This window comes from Alexandromys fortis, unplaced genomic scaffold (assembly GCF_014885135.2).
Source record: "Alexandromys fortis isolate MF-2015 unplaced genomic scaffold, M_Fortis_MF-2015_v1.1 scaffold_176, whole genome shotgun sequence".
Taxonomy (NCBI): domain Eukaryota; kingdom Metazoa; phylum Chordata; class Mammalia; order Rodentia; family Cricetidae; genus Alexandromys; species Alexandromys fortis.
The window spans coordinates 1,782,733-1,804,829 of record NW_026068070.1 but is presented as its reverse complement, the minus strand read 5'-3'; the positions used below and the strand labels follow the sequence as shown (position 1 = coordinate 1,804,829).

The 22,097-nt window shown below is 37.1% G+C and overlaps 1 protein-coding gene across 2 annotated transcripts in view; it reads left to right on the top strand.

The window, feature by feature from the left end:
* Ntng1 (netrin G1) overlaps positions 1 to 22,097 on the top strand; it is a 327,790-nt gene that overhangs the window by 257,478 nt on the left and 48,215 nt on the right. Inside the window, exon 5 of one of the 2 annotated variants that reach the window (XM_050120931.1) lies at positions 17,673 to 17,840. The exons of the other annotated variant lie outside the window; for it this stretch is intronic. Within the exon in view, the coding sequence (XP_049976888.1) occupies positions 17,673 to 17,840 (168 nt within the window). The remainder of the gene's footprint in view (positions 1 to 17,672; positions 17,841 to 22,097) is intronic. 2 annotated transcript variants of the gene reach the window in all.

Here is a 22,097-nt window from a genome sequence, read left to right as displayed (position 1 = left end):
CCGCCTCCACCCCATCCCCCATCTTTGAGCATCAGCAGATGTTGACCTTTTACACACGGAATCAGGAAATTCCAGTTTTGTTTGGCACAGTTAAATTTAGAAATCAGCGGTGACCTGAAAGGATGCTGTGCCATTCCTTAGGAAGATGGACTAATCTTTATTATTATCAGGAACCTGAGAACATTGTACGGCTAATAATCTGTGACAAAAACCCTATGACTCCAAATGATAGTCTGTAGCCCAAACACCTCTGGCTATTTATCTTAGAGCACAATGGGTGGGTTGTTTTGTTTTGTTTAATTTCTAATAAAGCAAGATGGAAGAGCATTCAGGGATCATCCTGTATCACACAAGACTAGCTTGCCTGTCGCCTGGCTTTTAAGGTAAAGAGATTAATGATAACACCATAAAACACCATGTTATCTTCCAGTTGTCCTTAATAGCATTAGCGAGTTCCTTCTTTGTGGCCTTACACAGTACTTGCTGTGTGCACTGGTGGATTCTTTCTTCTCCACAGGGAGAGAATTCACATGATGATGATTCATTGCCAGGCCTAGAAGGTGCAGAGGGGATGGGCAAATGTTTTCAAGTTACATAGTAGAGAGGAGGAAGCTGCTTGGATATTTAGCTAAGTCTGGGCCTTTTCCAGGGCTTCTCTTTTCACGCCAAAGAAGCAATCAATGTATACAATCCCACTCACTGTCTAGGAAGATCCATTGTAACAAATGAAGCACCCATGAGGTTCTGATCATCAAAGTATTTTTCGTGGAAAATAAATGATGTATATTATTTATGTGAGCTATTGATGTACATAACCATAAGTTTACATACATACGCTGTGTTTTACAACGGCTGGAGGATTTAGCTCTAATAGACTTCGTATAGATTTCATATTGTCAACATCAGCATGAAGAATCAAACACATGGACAGAGTAGCTATCCTTTCTGATCATCTGCTAAACATATTTTTAAAACAAATTTCCCATCAAGGCCATTTGTACCTGCTGCTGTCTGTCTACTAGGAAACAGGTTCCTCAAACACCCTAAGAGCACATCAGTCATTTTGATGTGGTTTGACCCATGGCTAAAAAAAAAAATTACTAATGATATTGCCAGCAATTAGTGGATCCCAAAATAAATCTGTAGTCGTTTGAGCTTTGTGACCGTTGTTTCTATTTAACCTCATATGATAACTATTCATATGCACATAATTCAAAATTTTATTCAAGTGAACATTTGTTGATGCTGATGATCTAAATTAATAAATGGTTTAGTACGGGTGTTTTTTGTTTATTGTGAAAACTTAATCATTATCTTCTAACATATATTATCTAATTCTCAGTACAGCAGCACAAAAAGTTACACTAATCGTGTTAAACGATATATTATACAGAGTATAATTAGGCTGACAAGAACTGTCCTAATGTTTAATAGCTTTGTGGGGGTGTTATTATTTCTTACAAACACAGATGATAAATGAGTCAAATATAAAAGGTAAATCCTCCAGAGGATGAAATATGACATCAAGAAAGTTCATTTTAAAAATACTTGGAATTTTTAAATAAACACAAACAAAAATACGTAAAAGAAAAATAGTGATGAAGATGGCCTGCAACCCTATATATTATTTTTCTTAAATAACTTTTATTTGGCTGAGCTGATGGCTGTACAATGCATATAACAGTGATGGAGCTGTTTGACATCCCCTCCCCCACGGCCCATTTATTAAATTTGAAACAACAATTTACTTAAGGGAAATATCTCATTCTCCTGTTTTCTCTTATAATGAGCATTGCCTTCATCACAGAGTTAAAAACTCATCTCTAATTTGATTTAATTGGCAGGACTATTAAACAAGGGAAATGCTACCTGCAGGGATCCATCAGCCTGTTGAGAAAGCCCAGAAATGTTTTCATACTTGAGAACATTTGATGCCAGTTGGAGACCTTGTCAATGTTGTTTTCCGTACAGCATCCAAATATTTTTGTGTAGTACTGATTTGTTGTAGAAATTTGAATGGCGAGAAGGAAAAATAACAAGGTTAATCATTTACCCACCCAAGGGTTATTAATAATCATGTTCACTCTATTCAGAGAGCTGCAGTGTCTGTTTGATTTTCCCCTTTGTTTTAATACTTCTAAATCCCCCAAATAAAAGTTCCATTGAATTGCCCTTTAACTAATTAGATTTTATATAATGAGGGAAAAATCATCAGGCTAGTGTAGCAACATGGCAAATTGCATGGTGTGCTACATTAATTTTGAACTGTTTGCTGATGTTCTAGAAAGAAAGCTAAGGTCTCGGGTGTAATGCCTTTGGGGACTGTTTTATCATGTACCCAGTTTCCTCATCACAGGATCCATTTCATATTTGTGTAAATAGCATTTCATATTCATGAAACCTTTGTTGTTATCCTAAAATTGAATGAACATTAGGACATGGCTGCCTTTTTAATCCTAAAAAAAATCAAATATTCCAGTGAGAGGGTAAGAATCCCTCAGTTACAAGAAAAAGAATTTGAGAGGTACCCATTTTTATTGACAACAATTGCCCATCTTGAGCCATTGACTCTTTTATCTTTTGACCTTTACCTAGTTGATTTTGAAATGTCAACCACTTTTTTAAGTGTGAGCTAAAATCTCTACCTTTGCTAGCTGTCTTGGTAGGATAGGATGTTTTCTAGATAGAAGATATATCAAGTTTTCTATAAGGAACCCTCAAACAGATTACCGTGAATCCTTTAAGAATGTGCCAATTAATGACTTCTTGGATTACAAGTCTTCTTAGAGTGCCAACGAGAAGCCAAGCAACTGACCATTCTACCTCCTGGGAAAAGTTATGCAGAGAGTGATTTGAATTATAGGGACATGTTCCCCCAGTTTCTATTGAGTTCTGTTTTACAAATGGTAAATCTGAGTCAGCTCAGAGTGGCCAAGTAACCTTCCCAAAGTACGATGAGCAGGACTGCCTATCTGACTTCATAGCATTAAATGAAGTGGAAGAGATTATATAAAGAAAAAAAAATCTGGATTTATTGACTCCTGCCAAGACTCTTTCTATGTAGTTAAGAAATCCCTTGATTACTGAATTGACCCATTTCTGTACAGAGAGCCACAGATTTTGGAGAAAAATGGAATTATTTTGCTGACACTTCACTGTGCTGTCAGCAGAAGATACAAGCATGGTGAATGAGGACAGAGAATCACAAACCTTTGCCCCAGTAAAGCATGTGGTTCCTCCACATACAACTTCCCAATAAACTTAGCAGAATGCAAGTATATAAACTCTGGGTTACTATAGATGTGAGTATGTGAGCTATGCAAATTATGTAAGATGCTTACACATACTCCTTGAGAATAAACCAATCTTTTTATCATTTTTCAGTAAAATGCAGGTAACTGTATCATCCCAAGGAGAGGCCTTCTACTATGACATTAAATTCCTCTCTCCTCCCATAAGCTTAATGATGCTGTGTGTCTCGGAAGTAGGCAAGATTACATTCAAGAGAATTTCTCTTGAAGAGCTTTGAGATCTTCCATAGGCACTTTCAATGGACATCCATACTGCCTTTTGAAGATTTCCTATGGAATACTAGCAATGATTATATAAATACAGAATGGCCCTGTGGTATTATTCCCAACCAATCTACCCTTCATATTCCCTTGGACGTGTGTTTAATGAAGGTTCACCAGCATCTTTCCAGTAACAGCTTATATTATGGTGGTGTTTCTGAACCAAAAGATTATATTAACATTAGTGCTATTGATATATTGGAAGAACAACTCATCTATCTTACCTTACACATGAATCAAATAATGACTAGCTTCCAACTCCTACCTTGAACCTTCCACCATGCCCTTAGCAGTAGCTTCCCAGTTATTTAGAGCACCATAGTACAAGAATATGACGAATATTCTAGAAAAAAGTCGGTATATTTGTTCCTTGATTGGAAAGAATGGTCAGTTTACCCAGTCCTTAAAGACTGTCCACAAGTGGACTGAAACTCACTTTCCTTTTCTGCTTAGTGAATATCACATGATAGAATATTTTATGGCAATCTTACCTTCAAAACTTGATTATATCAATCAAAAGTCTTTAGTTTCTGCTTCAAGATTGCTTTTCAGCTTGATTCACTAAGGTGTAGGCACTAGATGGTCAGTTTTAGCAATTCTAACATGGTTGGTTTTTTTTTTTCAATTTACAGTGCAGATACTTTTCCTTGGGAAACAAAAGAGAGAGAAAATGTTCTTCCTGATTCTCATTTTTATAACATGAATCTCAATTTTTCTATTTCATAAAAATGGATTTCAAGTGTTACAGCCATATTGTTTTAGAATTTCTCACAAGGATTGTATTAACAAAAAGAATCCAGAAAAACAACATATCTGAATCATTTGCTAAGCTAATGAGTTTCCAAACAGAAATGTGGAAATCACCATCCTTATATTGTGAAGGGCTGAAATCTAATATTTATCAGAGTTTGGGAGATAACTTGTCATTCTGAACAGAAGTGTTCATTGACACCATCTAGAAGCAGATTATCTCTAGAGCAAACTACATCTTCATGAGCCTTATGAAGTTATGCAGATCAGAATAACTTGCTTTGGGAAAAATGAAAACAAAAAAAAGAATAGGGGAGTGAATTCCTCTCCATACTTTGTCTGGAAGAACATTTATACTATATTATTGATCTCCATTTCCATACTAATAGCTACTGGATACTCAGTGCCATGCAGCGTCTATAACATGTAACACCATTTTCTCCATTTTACCAATCAGAAAACTTAGAGAAATTAAGAACGTATGAAGTGATAGAATTTGAGGTCTGGCCTGAGCTCTGCTTATGTGTACCATATTTTATATAAATTTCCCCTTAATAGCTATTTTCTAGGCTCTTAATAGATCATTTGAAATCTAAAATAACAATAGGGTAATTGTAACCTATGTATATTTCAGATATTAACACATCACTTCTCTTTAAAGATGCCTTTTGTGCTCTGTATGTTATGTTCTCCTTATCATGTACATAGGCATCTGTGAAGTCCAGTTAAGGAGGTAGCATAGTGAGACATCAGTCTATTGTCCCATATGACCCAGTGTCCCTGAAGTTTATTCCTGAGTGTTTGACCATCTGCAAATGATGATCTCTTTCCCGCAGTGCTTCCTAAGCTCTGATGAAGGAGTTCCTCTGGGAGTGAAAGGGCCCTCAACCAAAGCATACAGCAGTCATATCCTCTCATGGAGGGATCTCTAAAGAGCAAATGTGTTATCCCATTAGGTTTCATGCTTCCATAAGCTTCCGCATGATCTTGTTAAACCACGGGGGAGCCGCTGGAGTGACAGACTCGTCAGCTGAAAGAAATCTTGGAGACCACTTGTCCAGCATCTTTGTCTTAGGTATAAGGAAAATGGAATTCTGGCCAAATTAAGAGCCAGATCGCTCATAAGTGGTGCAGCTGAGACCAGAATTCCTCGTCTTATGACTCTCAGGGCCACTTGCCTCGTAATGAAGTACCATTCTGAGAGCTAGAAATTCTCCTAGCTGATTGGAGAATAAAATGAAATCAATAAATTTGCAGCGGCTTTCCCAATACAGCACAAGTTCTTTTGGTGTACTGTAAGACTGTGCTGTCTGCACTGTTTTGCTATTTGTAACAAGTAACCCAATGGTTAAGAATTCTCAGAGGCTTCATTCCATTTGGATTTGGTAAGATGGACTGCATCTCAGTTATGCTCTCTGTACACTTTCCAATGAGCCTAATTTACTTCAGGGAATTCAGTGTTTGCTATTATTTATTGAATCTTTAGCTTAATGCCAGGTAATTAAGAGAAGCAAAAGAATAAGAGAGTAATATGATAATTTTTATTGTTTTCTAAGCTGACAATGAAATTATAAAACAAGGTATTTTTTTAAAATTTAAGATGCAATATCAAGTTTTTTAAAATCTTCTGTTTGACCATATAATGTAAACACATACGAATAGACAATAACCAGATATTTGAGTTTGGAAGCCACGGATATTAATGCCGATTTCTCAGGAGGCTTTTACTCTCTGAAAAGAACACATAGCATATACTATTTACCCCCATTGGATGATTGGTATAAGGAGTTGTCCATCATTCAGGAAGGCTAGCAACCCTACATAACAACAGCTATTAGGGGAAAAAATCTCTAATTATATTTTCAGGCAACAACAATGATTCCCGTTGCCCAAGAGGCTATCTTAGTGACACAGTATGGGGGGAGATAAATGATATTCTATGCAGAATTATAGTCAGGGAATAGATAATAATGACTGTTCACCTTGTGAATCCCGTACAGGCCAGGTAAATTATCGATACTTTTTTTTTTTTAAGTTCAAGAAAGACCGATAAACTGCAATCTCAAATTCCCAGAAAAAAAAAAAAAAAACACAAAAACTAAGAAAAGACCTACCTAAATTAAAATAGACATCTAATGTATTCAAATAGGGAATAAAATTTGATTCATGAAATTAGTTGCTAAGATGTACTCATGAGCTGTTATAAAATTGCTTAAATTTCTGTCGTTCTTTAGGACAGCCTTCCACTTCATAGCCTGCAGCTGGCCTAGGGTTGACTATGCAGCTAGGCTCAGATTTATCGCATAGAAACTTTCAAGTCTTTAGCTCCCAGGTTCTCAGATTATAGGCATGCACTATTATGCCTGAAGAATTTCTTACAATTCTTAATAAAAATCTATTAATAGAATAATAAATTAGGTGGCCATGTTTATTTCATCAAGGCACAGTCATTAAATACTAAGCATTATAGCTCTCAATACTTCCCCTCTTGATGGCCTTTATTTGCCTCTCACGAAACTAATACTAAATTTGGTGCTAACAATATAAGTAACTAAAATAAAACTAGTTAAATGAAATATTTTAAATAAACTGTTTTGGCATAACTCTCTCAAAATGTAAATGCCCAGCTTCCCAAAGCCGATCATCAAAAGCAATCAGACTTATTCCACTAATCCAGTACCTACCTAGGGTCAGCACGGTGAAATGGAAGTCTGCAGCCTCTGAATCCCCAATCTGTTTGGCGTGCATGTTGCCAAGTATTTGATTATTTAACAAAGCCCAGATAGAAATGCAGAAAAATATGACATTGTTTCTCTAGTCATAAATTTTGATAGCTATAGTAATACAAAGGTTTTCTTTGCTTGTGCATCCACGTGCGTGAAACCAGAGGAGGACAACGCGGTGGCACCAGTGGGTCTGTGAGATTAGCTTTCCCAACAAGTTAGTCAGAGTAATATGAAAGTTCCATGTCTTGCAAGAATGTTATTTGCTATAATCTAATGATGGAGGAAACAATCTGGTAATACCTGTTTACAGTAGCCCAGCCACTTGATATCAATTCCTCAATTATTAGATACTTACCGAAGGTCTCTCAAAGGCTTTGTCCATCTTTGAAGAGATCTAATCTAATCAGGGAGACCAAAAGGAGATCTATGAAATTTTAACAAGCAGTACTAAAACTCATTCCAGGACACGTTATCAATGAGACGTCAGGATCACCCACAGTAATGCGCAGAGGCAAGACAGAGTCACAGCTGCCCTGAGGACTGGGTGATCCCAAAGGATGATACACGAGAGATGTGTCTCCGAGCTGGCTTTAATGAAGGAGATTCAATCATGAAATAGCTGCTTTACTAGCCTTGATCTTTACACTTAACAAAACTGCCAGATTCAGATCAACAAGTCTTAAACGTGGAGGGTTTCTTCCCTTCCGTATAGTATTTGAGGCTTTACAACCTAAAACAGAATTGATATTTTTAAAAAAACCATGCCCTCAATTCAGTTATCTCTTGTTTATAACAAGTAACTTTAGAAATGTATTTCAAGGAAAAATATCATGAAAATATACCCATAAATACAAGGCTTAGGAGTGATTGGAAGACCCTTTAGCAAGACATCAGTAATTCCTTCTCTCCTTCTCTGAGAAATTGCATGCATAAAAACAGGAAATAGATCTACTTCCTGTCAGAGATAATGGCTCACACTTAAAATATACCACAGTGGATCTCTCATGAAAGACTAATGCAACCAGTCCATATCTGTAAATATAAATTGAGTAGAATGGAAACTTCAAGTGAGAAATGATTTCTTTAGTGTTATCTTCTAGCTTCAGGCTCCAGTTTTACATATCAGTTTGGATGGCTGAAGTTCCTATTGGGTTATTTGTGTAAGAACACTCTACTTATTTCCAAAGTAAATACAAACCTTTATTAAAGAAGTAGCTATACAAATAATGTCCATTCAATGTTTTGGGAGTCATCAATTGCTTGTTCTTGTTTGGTGTGGAAGTCATGTTTTGTTTAGGTGCATCACAACCAAGTTAAAAAACAGGCATGTGGTTGGTGTCTTTGTCCATATAGATATATTTCTGTTTAGCCCAAATGACATCATAGTTGGAAATAACATGCCCTGATTTTTCCCGATGCATGCAGCTCCTCCAAAGTATAATAGGATATGGCCGAATATTTCTTCCCTTGAGGTTTCTAACCCAAAACAAGGTAGGAGCATCTAAAATTCCTACTGATAAAAAAAAAATCCCGTGTTTGGGGGAAAAGATCCTACATATCAGCTTAACACTAAATAGAGCATTATCGTGGATGCCTTGTCTTTGAACTAATCATAATTTGAATCTTTTTTTTTCTAACATGATGATTGTTCTGACAATATTGGAGTAAAGAGGGACTGGAGGAGATGGGTGAGACAGCACAGAATTTATAAGTCTTGAACAAATTAACGTTGATAGCGTCCCAACAAAGCCTAGACTTTAGTTGTCATGACAGCTTAAAAATTTATGGGCACCGCAAGCTCCTTCCTTCCCTTTTGACTTTTCTTAAGTAAATCACTGGTGCTTCCATTGTTTTGAGGGTCAAGATAAATAGATAAACGCAACACTAAAACTCTCAGTAGCTCTATTTTCTTTTACTGTTGCTCTATATTGACTTGGAAAACTTTGGTTCTCTCTCTCTCTTTCTCTGTCTCTGCCTCGCTCTCTCTCTTTTTCTCTCTCCATCCCTCCCTCTGCCTCTCTTCTCTGCTTCTGTTTCCCTCTCTTCTCTTTCTCACATATCTATGATAATGCATAGATACACATTCTAATAAATTTTCTTGTTTGGTTACCTCCCCACCCTCCATCTCCTTTACCAATGAACATTCTTCTTTTTTTTTTTAACCAGCTTTTAAATTTTTCCTGGTTTCTGTCTGTTCTAAGAACAGTAATTGTTTTATGACTGCTGATATAGGAAGGAAGGAAGGAAGGAAGGAAGGAGGGAAGGAAGGAAGGAAGGAAGGAAGGAAGGAAGGAAGGAAGGAAGGAAAAGAGGGAGGAAGGGAGGGAGTAATGGAGGAAGGAAGGGGAAGGGGAGAAGTAGAAGGAGAGAGAAAGAAGTAGAGAAAGGGGGAGCAGGGAAGTGAGAGAGAGGAACTGACAGGCTTATGTAGAAAGAAATAGAACTTTTAAAATGATGAACTCCTTAGGTTGCAAGGTAATGTTAGATTCACACTGACATCTCGCCTATATGTGCATGAGTTTGTATATAAATAGGAGCTCATCTCAATGGAAAACAGTGTTCTTTTGCCTTCTTTCTCCAAAAATAAAACACTCATCACTGACTTCTGCCTTCCTTAGTTATAGACAGGATGTTCCTTTTGAACTCTAATGAATACAGATGGAGGAGGAAATGAGCAAAAGGAGGAACCAGGAAATAGCTACTAACCAAAACAAAATATATTAGCAATTTGTTGAGGAGTCAAATTGGAAGGGCTGCATTTTCAGTCCACTATCAGTGATGAAATTGAGACTGTCCTAGATACATATATTACTAGCAAATAGAATTACCTTAATCATCTGCTCTAAATGAATTTCTTCAAGTTTCTGGGTACATATGTGGAAGAAGAAATACAGGCCATGCAAGTCCCTGTTAGTACAATTCTCTGAGGACTGGGGGGAGTCTTAGTGGCTTTATTCCTTGGCATGTTCCCTGAGAGCATCTTTGAAATGGTGCGCAGTATTTCCCACTGAATTCAGAAGTGCAACAAATATGCAAGAAAGGACCTAAGGCTTAGTACTTCTTTGCAGTGAGTCTTCAGCGGAATAAGATAATGCTTTGTTCCAATCCTGAAATGGACCCATTTGAATATTTTACTATGTTTTTGGTGTCTTGGGACAAAAATTTTCAGAAATATCACTAGGAAAAGTCAATTGTACTTTTTGGGATTCGGATAAGGAATTCAAATGAATCTGCTTTAAAGTGTAACGCAGCTGAATTAAGAGCTTAAATTTGAAATACTAATAAATGGAATGCTGTCTAGGAGAGGTCAGTTCTGTGGAATTATAATTTTTTTCTTGCCAACATCTGCAAAGACCCCCTAACCCCTATTCTGGTTTTGGGGATTTTTGTTGTTGTTGTTGTGCTGTTGTTATTTACACAAGCAACTCATCATGAATCTTTTCATGGAAAAGAAACAGCAGGCTACCTTAGAGAGACAGCCAATCATTAACAAAGTACACAGCACAAATGGAATACACACAAAGAGGAAATCGCAATTTTTAGAGGGATCCATGTTCAAGGTAACTCTGAATACTGCTGAATGATTGGCCATGTGACTTCATTCTGTGCTGTCTAGTCAGTTCAACAACGACAAATGGCCTAGCTGATTCATATGTCAACAGACAGAGTAACGGTAAACTGATTCATTGAGGTTGCTCATTACCGCAACGATACAACAGCGACCTGTGAAGTGGGACATTCAGGGATCCTAACATCCATATTGTGATGAGGATAAGCTTTGCTTGCTGAATTCTACTTAAATGTTATTTCTCCTTCCTGCTAACTAATGATGATGTTGAACCATTTTCAGTCAAATAGAAGCCTTCCTTGTAATTGCAACAGATTGCCAGGAAGAAACTATATGAATATTCTCTTCACTTAGGCCTCCAAAAAGTGGGTTGGTGATAAGGTATTAACTACAGTTTGAACGTTTCGCTGTTTCTAATTTGCTGTTCATTTCTTTAAACCTATGCAGTTGCTCCCAAATTAGCTTTGTCAACAGTTTCTTCTGTTCAAGTTGCAAACCACAAGCGAGGTAGGAATTCTTGGATTCATACAGTGATCTCATGGTGTTATGTGTTGTGAAACATTGCACTGTATGAATCTGGAATATCTGTGAAGTGTACCCATCAGCTTATCGGTGAGGCATGTTGACTGATCCCAGCCTATGCACCAACAAGGACTGAGAACGCTATATATATGAAAAAAAATAGCTTCACTCAGAAATTCAACTGCAATTGAAGATGCTGCAAATTTTGTTTTCTGAAAAACTAATGAACGAGTAGGAATTATGACCGTTTAGGTTCTCTGGTAGATCAGGAATTTAAAAACACTAACTCTTATGCTGCTTTGTATTGAAAATAAGAAAAGTGACTGACAGTGGGTCTCAAGGAAGCCAGAAGGCAGACTCTATATGGTGCCCATTTCACTTTGTGACAAAGGAAATGACACTGAGTTTTTGATTCCAAACATGGTTTTTAACGAATGTGAAAAATATCCATGAAGATCTGGTCTTGATTAAGTATTGATCCTGTCACTTTCTTTACATTAAAATGAGCAGTTTGCTCATCTGTAAGTCATGAATGGCCCGCTCTAGCTAGCATCTGTCATTCACAGAATGAAGATTTTTTCAGGAAACATGAAGACCATGCTTTTATTTCTTCACCAATTCCCTTTAAATGTCCTCTGTAACAGGCGTGTCTTGTTTTTCAGTCTTCGCTGTTGGGCATATGTCTTCCTCCTTGTTTCTTATTTTACTTTCCATGGAACTCGTCTTAACAAAAATCTGAACTTGATATAATCTTCTTGGTAAAATACCCAGAGAGCTTTCTTCTTACATAATGAATTTGGCTGTTTTCAAGATTGCAGCCAAAGCTGAATTTATATTGGAAGCATATAGGGAAAAGGAGAAAGTTGGTCAATAGGCAAAAAAAAAAAAAAAAAAAGAATGGAAAATGATAGTATTTAAATGATATCTTCATGCCTCGAGATGTACTTTGACCTGGGAATATTGAAGATTCTCTTTGGAGGGACACGCATCCAGGTGGAGAATTTGAGGAAAGCAGTGATTATAGGTATGATAGAAAGAGTCCCCATTCATGATATGTAAATCTATGGAATGGAACAAAAGAGATAAAGGAGGAAGGAGACAGAGGAGACTGGTGCCCTTTTGTTCACCTTTATGCTCAGTCTACAAAGGGCCTCTTGACATGAGTTTGACTCTGTGTCCTCTAATTTCTTGAGGTCAGAGCACTAATTAGTGGCAAACACATTCCAGAAGCAGGAAGAAGCCCACTAATAGAGACTTATCATTAAAAATGTTCAGAAGATGCTCAGCGGCTGTATAAGGAGGCAAGGCAGGGTTGAGTGAATAGAAATAAAAAGAATTCTAGTTTCTTCATTGTCTTTGTGGGAAAGACCTCAGAGGAAGTGCTGTACTGTTAAATCAATGAAAGAAAAAGAGTTCCCACAATTGTCATTCCTTTGCCTTTTTTCTCAAGTGACTTTTCCCATTTTTTCTATGTGAATGCCTGATCAATAGCTTTTAATCTGAATAGGCTTTCCTTGCTTGAAAAAAAAATACACCTAGGGTGTATTTTGTTGTCATTGTTATAATCACATGGGTGATGTATTATTATAATTATGAAGACAACGAGAAAAAAAAGACATAGAAGGGAAATGCAATCTGTTCTTCTTCCTGATGTCATTTTTTCTTCAATTGACTTTGTCTCCGACTTTTTGCTTTCCTGTGATTCCTATCCACTGAGGTCTTCCACAGCCAGTGTCAGTCAGATGAAACCTTGTGGAAAACTTAAGAGGGGCGTGGTCTCCGTTGCCATAGAAAGTCAACTTTGAGCTCTCTTCTTCCCTGAAGCATCTCTAGCCTGCCCTAGTGCTAAGTGGCCACCAATAAGTACCTCATTACCATACGCACCTTGCATGATGGAACGTACACCATATATATTATAGATCTAGACGTAACTGTAGATATAAATACAATATCTTCTGAGCAGATAACCAATCCATGGCCGAAAACACATTCGATTGTTGCACTGTTTCTTAGGCTAGTGATGCTTCTAAATTTCCTACAGTGCAAAAAGAGTCCAACCCAACAACATATTTGGCTCCAAGTGTCAATCACACTCACGTATGGCTCGACCTCTTTCACTTTACCTCCTCCCATAAGGTGCCTGCTACAGGAGAATCTTGATAAAATGGTTGCCTGTGCTTGCCCCGCCGCACCATGTCCTCATGTATGTGTGCTTTAAAGACTTTAGCTCTGTTTTACCTATCGGATTATACATTATAACGTGATTTGAAATTTAAAAACATAAAGGCACAGCAATTTGCAGAAACCTGCTTTTTTTCTTCCTAAACTGGCCTGTACATAGATGTATTCACTCAGCTAATCGAATCACTAACTCGGTTATATCTTATTGTGTGCTGCTGTTTTCCTAAATCGTTTAATGTGCAGGATACAGTCAGACTCTCTTGGGATTTGAATGGTAAAAGAATAAATTCAAAGAAACTTTCTTCTGTGTCTTCTCTGTCTCCCAAGGGAGGGCGATTTGGGATCATCATTTACTCATTTATTTTCTCATCCAATAGGATTTCTGAGTGATTAGCATATGTCAGGCAATGCTTTAAGTTCTGTGGTTATAGCTGGGAACAAAGCAGGCATGGTGTGGACACGCATGTTTACACTGAATGTAGAGCAAAACCTACATTTTAAATGCAATTTTTAGGCATTATAAGTGCTAAGAAAAACATCACAAAGGATTAAAAAATTGGAAGATGGGGGTGTTTAAGTAGAGGGGCTCTTATTTCAGATAAAGTACCGAGAGAATTTTCTTTGGCCTGAGACTTGACTCAGAAACTGGACTGGGGAAACAAGTGCTGGATAATGTTTGCAGAGATGTCTGGAGAGGAATGTGTTCAACCTAGCTGACAGACAGTCAGACAGTGTGGTTGCTGAGATGTGCTGGGTGTGTTTTAAAAGCTATAAGGAGGGATCCTGCAGCAAGTGAGGAAGAAAGTGGAAAAAGCCCAGAAGAAGTCAAGGGCTGGTAAACTTAGGAATCAGGGAGCTTTCTTTTATGAATGAGATGGCAAGCCATTAGAACTGTAAAGAGTGAGGTAGCCTAGAGTGAGGTAGCCTGGTCTAATATGACCTATCATTGGGTCATTCTCACTGCCTGAAAGGGCAGCTTAGAGATGATGACAATAATGAGGGTGGTGTTACCTGAACTAAGGATGAGACAGCAGTGATGGAGAGAAGAGGCCATCTTTGTCACAAATATAAAAGCATAGCCAGTGGGTCAATTCATCTGTTGATTGTAAGGGGCGGGGGGGGGGGAGAACCAAGGACAACCCTGGAATTTCAACCTAAGCAGTGGATATAATTGTAAGGATATAGTTGTTCCTTCTTGAGATGAAGCCATCTGCTGAACAGTGTGATTAGGAAGGGACCCCAACAGCTCAGTTTCCAGTGTCTTAAAGTTAAGATGTTAGTTAAGGGTCTTGGCAGAGATGGTGAGAAGGTTGCTGCGTGCAAGATATGCATCTGAACAGAGTCTCACTGACTAGGTAGCTGGTTCAGGAAGTAAAATAGTACTTTGGAGTGTTCTACATATAGATGGTTTTAAAGTCTATGTATAGATAGGTTTTTAACTCTTAAAATGTATCAAGGGTGCTTCTAAAACCCATAAAGTTCCAAGGACTTAAACTCTGAGACATTTAAAGTATGAAGACAAAAACAAAACCAAATATAAAACAACCACAAAAACAATGAGTATGGGAGAAGAAAATCCAACATAGAGATGTAGGACTGTCAGGGACCCCAGAAGACTCAGCTGTAGTGAATGAACATAAACCTCAATGAGATTTGTTTCAAAATAGTTAGGGAATATATTCCCATCCATGTGTGGCTGCTTCCATTTCAGCATGGTAAGGTAGAGAACTAAATTTAATCCTTAAGATATTTTCCCAGGAGACTGAGTGGGAGTAAGAGTATAGTGGGATTGAGAGAAGAAAGTGAGATTATAAGAAGGTTCCTTAGATTCTACGATTCACAAGAAAAGACATGAAGATGTGGTAGGTCAGTGAATTGAAGAACTAAGAAATTATCGAACAGTTATTTTCTTACCTTGGGACTTTTAATACAGAATTACAACTCAAATTGTGTCATTAGAGATTATTCATGGACTCTGCTTGAGTACGAAATTAGTAAAAGATGGTAAATTCACAGATCACTGAAAAATAATGGGACAGTATTATAATCATGGACGAATAATTATTTTTGTAAAATTTTATTAACTTTATTATAAAAATACTTACAAATAAATTAAAACATCACATGCAAAAATTAACAAGACCAAAATTCTACACAACTTAATCAACTCAGAGTTATAACTGATATATGTATATAAAGTATTTTATCTATGTATTACTGTAATCTCTTTTAAATTACTTTCAAATTATAAGTTTATATTCTCAAATATATCATTTCCAGAGAAGGAAACTTGGTCAACATCTCAGAAACAGTCTAGAAAGTCTTAAAAAATCAAGTTATCATTAGCCTACTTCCTAGAATATCTTTGATTCTTAATATCCACTTACCTTTCAAAATATGTTTATAATAGTACATGTTTAGTAGATTATGGTTTCTTAAATAACTTTTATCAATTCTCCAATCAAATTAACAATTTGGATTTCAAACAGGACCCACAAGTAGTTAGTGCCATCATAGGAATGAAGATATAGTAGATTGGGTAATTTTTTTCCAATGTAGTTCACTTCAAGATCTAGGACTTGACTGATGTCAGTGGTATTGTTACTGACAGGGCATTTGTTACCTACTCAAATAGATTTCCATCCTTTCATTCTCAAATTGACGTTCCAAAACCCCTTCTCTAGGTCCTTTTCTTCCTCCTGGTTCTTCCCTGTTCTCATCCACATCCCTATTCCCTACACACCTATATAACTAATCTCTAGTCAAGGAAGCCATGTGGTTTCTGGTTTCCTGCCTTGTTCTTGCTTCTCTTTTAAGCAATTAAATTCAGCAAGTTACTGGCATTGCCATGTCTCTCTTCCACCTTTTCTCATCTCCCGTGTCATTTCCTCCTCTGCTTCTAGCCAAATTGGATTTCTTTTCATCAGGATCGTGACCCTGATCTCAGTGTCTATTGGAGTAACCAGATCTCTGGCCAATGAATATACACTGATCTGATAAGTAGAAGCACAACAAATATAGTATATATGTATATGGGCATGTGTCATCTCTCCTTATTCTATCTTAATTTATATGCTCATTTCACTCTGATAATTATTGTGTTATGTTTCTAAAAAAGATTTATGTAAGTTAAAAAGTAAATTAACATCTACAAGAGTTCTGAGGCTGTTTCCATAAAATATGGAATGAATGAAAGAATGAATGAATGAGCTCAAATAGTGAATTTATTCAGCTTCATAATTGGGTAAAATAAAAGATAAGACATTAATAAGATGAGTATTTATAAACACAGTTTGCAGAATCATAGTTCACTTTTCTTTTCAATATCAACCGGGCAATTTCCTATACTTTGGTTCCCACAGAAGTGTCCTTCCCAATGTTATGATAGTTATTAAGTATTTATTTATACCAATAAAAGCATTGACTTTACCATTTATCCTTAAAGGTTGAATTAGATTAAAGAAATGTCTTGTGTTGGTTGAGATGCAAGAGAGAAAAATCTAATGACTCCCCATTCCCTACCAGCTTCCATCCTCTTCATGTCTCTGTAGTTCATACTGTAATCACTCCTATAGCCTCATGGTCATCTCTGACATTTTACAGAGAAAGGGGGGGGGTAAATCTAGGGTACAGTAGATTTCTGATCCCTCTTTGGTACTAGACATAGTAAGGATTGAGAGAAAGAAGTTTTAAGTGTTTACCCATAGGTAAAAAATACCCCATATTTTGCATTTTTCTGTAACACATAATCTTGTCTGTTGGATCTGAAAGAGACAAGAAAGACATAGTCTCTTAACATTGGCAAAAAACAAAATTAAGAATAGTGTCACTGCCGAAATCCTTATGAGCTTGCCATGACGTCTATAAAGCAGGCAAGCAAGCAAGGAAGAGAAAAGTGAGACAAAAGAGCCATGGGAGTCAGCGGATCCACACACCTGCTGCTCATATGCTTCCCTCCCTCTTTTTAGGATTGCAAAGACGGAAGGAGAATGGGGGAAATGATACAAAGTCAGTAAAGTTTTTCATGTACAAAATTAGACTTTTGCATCAGTTGAAACTGAGTTCTTCCTAAATTTTAAAAGGTGTGCACCTGCAAATGCTTCTGTTCATCCTGTCTGCCAAGAACGAACAGTCTTCAGTGGTGTTTGTGCGACCTTTCTATCCTGCTTGAAACAACCACTACTTTCATGCCAGTCACAGCCACCTGTTGTCACCATGTGTTTTGTTGGTTCCCATATATGTAACGTCATCCCCCACCATCTTTTCTCCATCCCTCATTTCACTCAAGCATGCAGTGTGCTATTTCTCTGCTGCTGTATACATTCCGTATACATTTCTGTTCTTCCTTGCAAGACTGTGAATGCTTCGGCCACTCCAATCGGTGCAGTTATATCGATCTGCTAAACACAGTCATTTGCGTGAGCTGTAAACACAACACTAGAGGGCAGCACTGTGAGTTATGCAGGCTGGGCTACTTCAGAAATGCTTCTGCACAGCTGGACGATGAGAATGTGTGCATAGGTCAGTTCCATTATGATTTCAGCTTTTGTTCTGTGCCTTTGGAGCTGTGGGGATCTGGCTAGGGTTGAGAGGCTGGTGATGTGCAAATCGCTGACCAGAATGAATATCATCAATGGAGCAAATATCCTTGTAGTAGACTGAAAATTCGCTTGCATTTGGATAGACTCATAGTTGGTGCGGGAGGGGGGTTAGAATTTGGATCCTAATATTGTTACATTAAAGATGATGTCATGAGAAATCATCTTTAGGAAATTAAGAATATTCGAATTTTCTTTCTCCGTTCTCTTTTCTTTCTTTCTTTTGTCTTTTTTTTTGCATGAAATCTTAATCACCTCAAATTGTACATTCAGCCTTTAAAATGATAATTAACTATATTCGATATGAAGCTTTGTGGTAGAGATTTGAGTATAATTGATGATCTACAACTATTGGTACATAAAAATGTTGCCATTAAGAATTGAAAACTACTAGCAAGTTCTAATGCAGACGTTTGTCTACCTTTTCCATCTACAGTAATGAAATTCCATTTATTGGATTTTTCTATTGTTCTCCAAAGAACAAGTAATTTCTCAAAACTTCTCCAGGTTATATATTGTTAGATTATAAGATACATTAGCCCTAGAAAATAGGGTTCTGGGATGGGAGATCCCTTGCCCATGACTAATTCTTCTCACCTGGAAAGGATCACATGTTCCTTCTTTTCTGAAAAGCTTCTCCTACCTTCTCTGTAGAAGGGCCTGACGCTAAGGAAGGAGGTCTGGAGGCAAGCTTGACTGGGAACACTTGTAATCTGTACAAGTGGCAAGTGAATGCAAAAATGTCAGGATTTTTAAGGCAGGCCTTAGCTATATAGTGAATGGAGACCAGCCTGCATTTCATGAGACCCTACCTCAAAAACCGTGGAGGAAGAAAGCCTAATAGAAAAACAATAAATGGAATTTCATTCTATAGTGTCCTTTGAAAATGCAACTATTTGAAGCGTGATGTCTGTTACTACACCAGCAGTTAGTTATACAGGCCACCATTCTTAAAGACCAAGTTTCCAACAGAGACAAAGTTCAGAAGAGTTTGTAAGTTGGAAAAGTAGAGCATACAAGATGGAAACTGATGAGTAATCTTTTCGTTAGAAAGGAAAAGAAACAGTTTTTCAGTTCAACTATATGTCTAGGATCCCTGTTTTCTGCCTGTGGTATGACAGTCACAGAGATTCTTGCCAAATATCACTAATTAGCTGTATTATTGTGAGTTTATTTGGACCAAATATGCACAAATATACTGTTTATGTTTGCAGTATTTTCTATTTTTCAAAGTGCTTCCTTATTTGTTATCTGTGAATTAGTGGAGAAAGCACTGGAGTTAGATGCTGGAGAGCTGGGTTCAAGTCCCAACTTGCTATTCCCTAGCTGTGTGCCTTAGGTAAGTCCTTTAACCCTCCTGGCTTGTTTGTAAGCAAGTGGACAGGAAAAACATTCGGCAAAGTATGTACTGACCTACCTGCAACTTTAAAAAGAAACAAAAGACAAAAATTCTCATTAACAAAATAGTAGGGTAAGTATTATAAATAAAGACTTTTCCCTTTTCACACCTGAAAAAAAAGACATATTGACCCAACTTCCACACTCTTAGCAAAGAGCATCCAGACTCCATACTGAACACTCCCTCCTAACCACTCTGGAACAGCTAGCAAAACTAAAGATGCCTAGATTTTACTTCTAGTATGCTTCCTGTAGGACAGCAGCCCTGCCACTGATATCTTATAAGCAGGAGTCCAATTACCTTTCCAACACTTGGATTACAAAGACTTGGGGATAGTAATAAGAACCAGAAGATGCGCAGCTGCCTGAAATTTTGAGCACAGGAAATATTCTACTGAATCCCACTTGTGAAAATGCATAAACATCATGCTATAAATATAGGAAGAACAGAAAAGGTAAAGTTAATAGGAATACTGGAATAAACCCTAACCCGTTTTTTTCTAAATACAAAATACATGAAATTAAAATGTTTCAATTTAAATATTTTAAATAAAGCAAAGCAAAAAAAAAAGACATTGCAGAGGAAGATTGGATATTTAATTTGTGAGGCCCTACTATAGCAATTGAGAACTAATTTTAATGCTATTAGTACAGAAAGAACTAATGAAATCAAATGGATATTTGCTTAAGTCATTCTCACTCACTGGGAACTAATCTCAGACACTTTGAATTCTATCTGCATCAACTCTAAATAAAAAAAAATAGCTTTTCAAAAGACACCTTGCAAATTCTTTAGCAATTGGCAGTTATATGCTCTATCCCAACTTTGAGGGAATATCTCAGATCTCTCATCTACCCAAGGTCTATCAAGACATCTTAAAGTCATCCTGTACTATGGCAGATATGCAATGCAGTTGGCTAGTTCGTGTTGCTATGGTGATTGCTGCATTGTAGTTACTGTTGTTGAATTTACTCAGTTTTCATACAAACTCCAAACACAGTCGTGTCTTCGCGGATGCATGACATTTCCCCCTGATGATGCAACAATTACATGATAATGGCATCCTTGCATGCTTCTGTTTCCTATAAACTTGAGCATTAAGTGGGAAGCTCAAGGACACATGGTTTCTGACCTTGGGTAATCACTGTTAATAATTCCCCTAATAAGCTTTGCATCAAAAACACGGGGCTCAGCAGTTGCTACTAAACATATCTCAAAGTTAGGAGGCATTATTTTTAATTCTCCTTGAAACCCAGCATCAGGTAATCAGAGGTACCTTACACAGAACAAAAGGAAACTCAAGATGATTTTAATGCCCATAAAGAAATTGTACTGTAAAGCTCTAATGCTTTAATTGAGCTGTGTGAAGTATTTTATGCTCATTCGCAATCTGACAGCCTGTATTTTCCTCATCATTTCAGCCATCCTCACTCCCCATCTACCACTGAATAGAGCTTCATACATCTGAAAAAATGAATTATTTGTGTGCAAGGTGAAGGAGGGAAAACCTTATGTCTCCTTGCCATTTATTCTCCTGACTAAGATTTCATTTGCTAGCTTTCTTATAGCAAACACTGGAACATAGTGTGGTTTAGGTGTTGGAGATGTAGTTTTAAATTTTGTTTAAAACCTATCTTATTGACCAAGGAGAAGTAACTGGACCAGCATGTGATCCATGATGCCCAGATATAATTCCACTAACTGACTTACAAAATAGCAGTGCCTCATCATCAATGGATACATTTTATCACGTGAGAATCATTCCAGTGTAGCCCAAACTCAGTGAACACAAATGTCCAAACATGAAAAACCAATTTTAAACTATTCCTAGACATACATTAGAATAGAAGATGCCACTTCAAAAGCCTGGTTATTAAATACAAGTCAAGCACAGAAAAGAAGAAATGTTTTGAAATTTTGTTTTTGCCCTTCACACACTCATTGTTAGTTTTATAAATGTTTGTTTCATGAGGATGTTTAGCTCAAAAACCTGACTTAATACAAAATAAATCATAATTTTAAGTACTGACTACACAACATTTGAAGAAATTTTCATTTGTCTCAATGACAAAGTTCGAACAAAAACCTCCCGGTCTCTTCATCATGATAACTCCAAAGTCTCATTGCCAGTGACATGAGCTCAGTTATAATTAAGCTAAACTCCACAGGACTTCAGTCAATGGGTTACTATATGATTTTCTTTTAATTTTGAGCAAGAGAACATTATAAAGGATCCATTTTAAAACAAAAAAAAAATTGAGAAACAGAAATCCAAAGCAGCCCAGCCAAGATCTCGCAGCATGGGAGCAAGAAAAGGAAGAATGGTTCTGAAATCCCTTGCCACAAACCACCCGAGTGCCTCAAGCTGGGGGAACGATAAGTTTCCCAGTTCCAACTTCAGCTTTGAACACTCTAGAGGTTCAGACATTAAAATGCCCTGCCAAGAGTCTGTGAGGACTCAAGGAATCATTTTTATTATGCAAGAAAGTTACTTTGCCCTGCGAACAAACTTGCAATGAAAAATATATATCTCAACGTTTGTCTTTGTTGAGATTTATCTGGGAGTATGAAATTTATTTGTCTTTCATGGTTATTCATAAAAGCTATGTGATGATGCTCAGCAAATACCAGCTCTAAGGGCTCATCTCAAAGTAGGCTCTACATGAATAAGTTAAGGCACCATCTCAGATCGTGAAGCAAAACTACCTTTAAATGAGTAAAGTGCACCCATATTGCACTTGAAGATGCTCAGCCATTCTCAGATATTGAGTGTAGCAGATA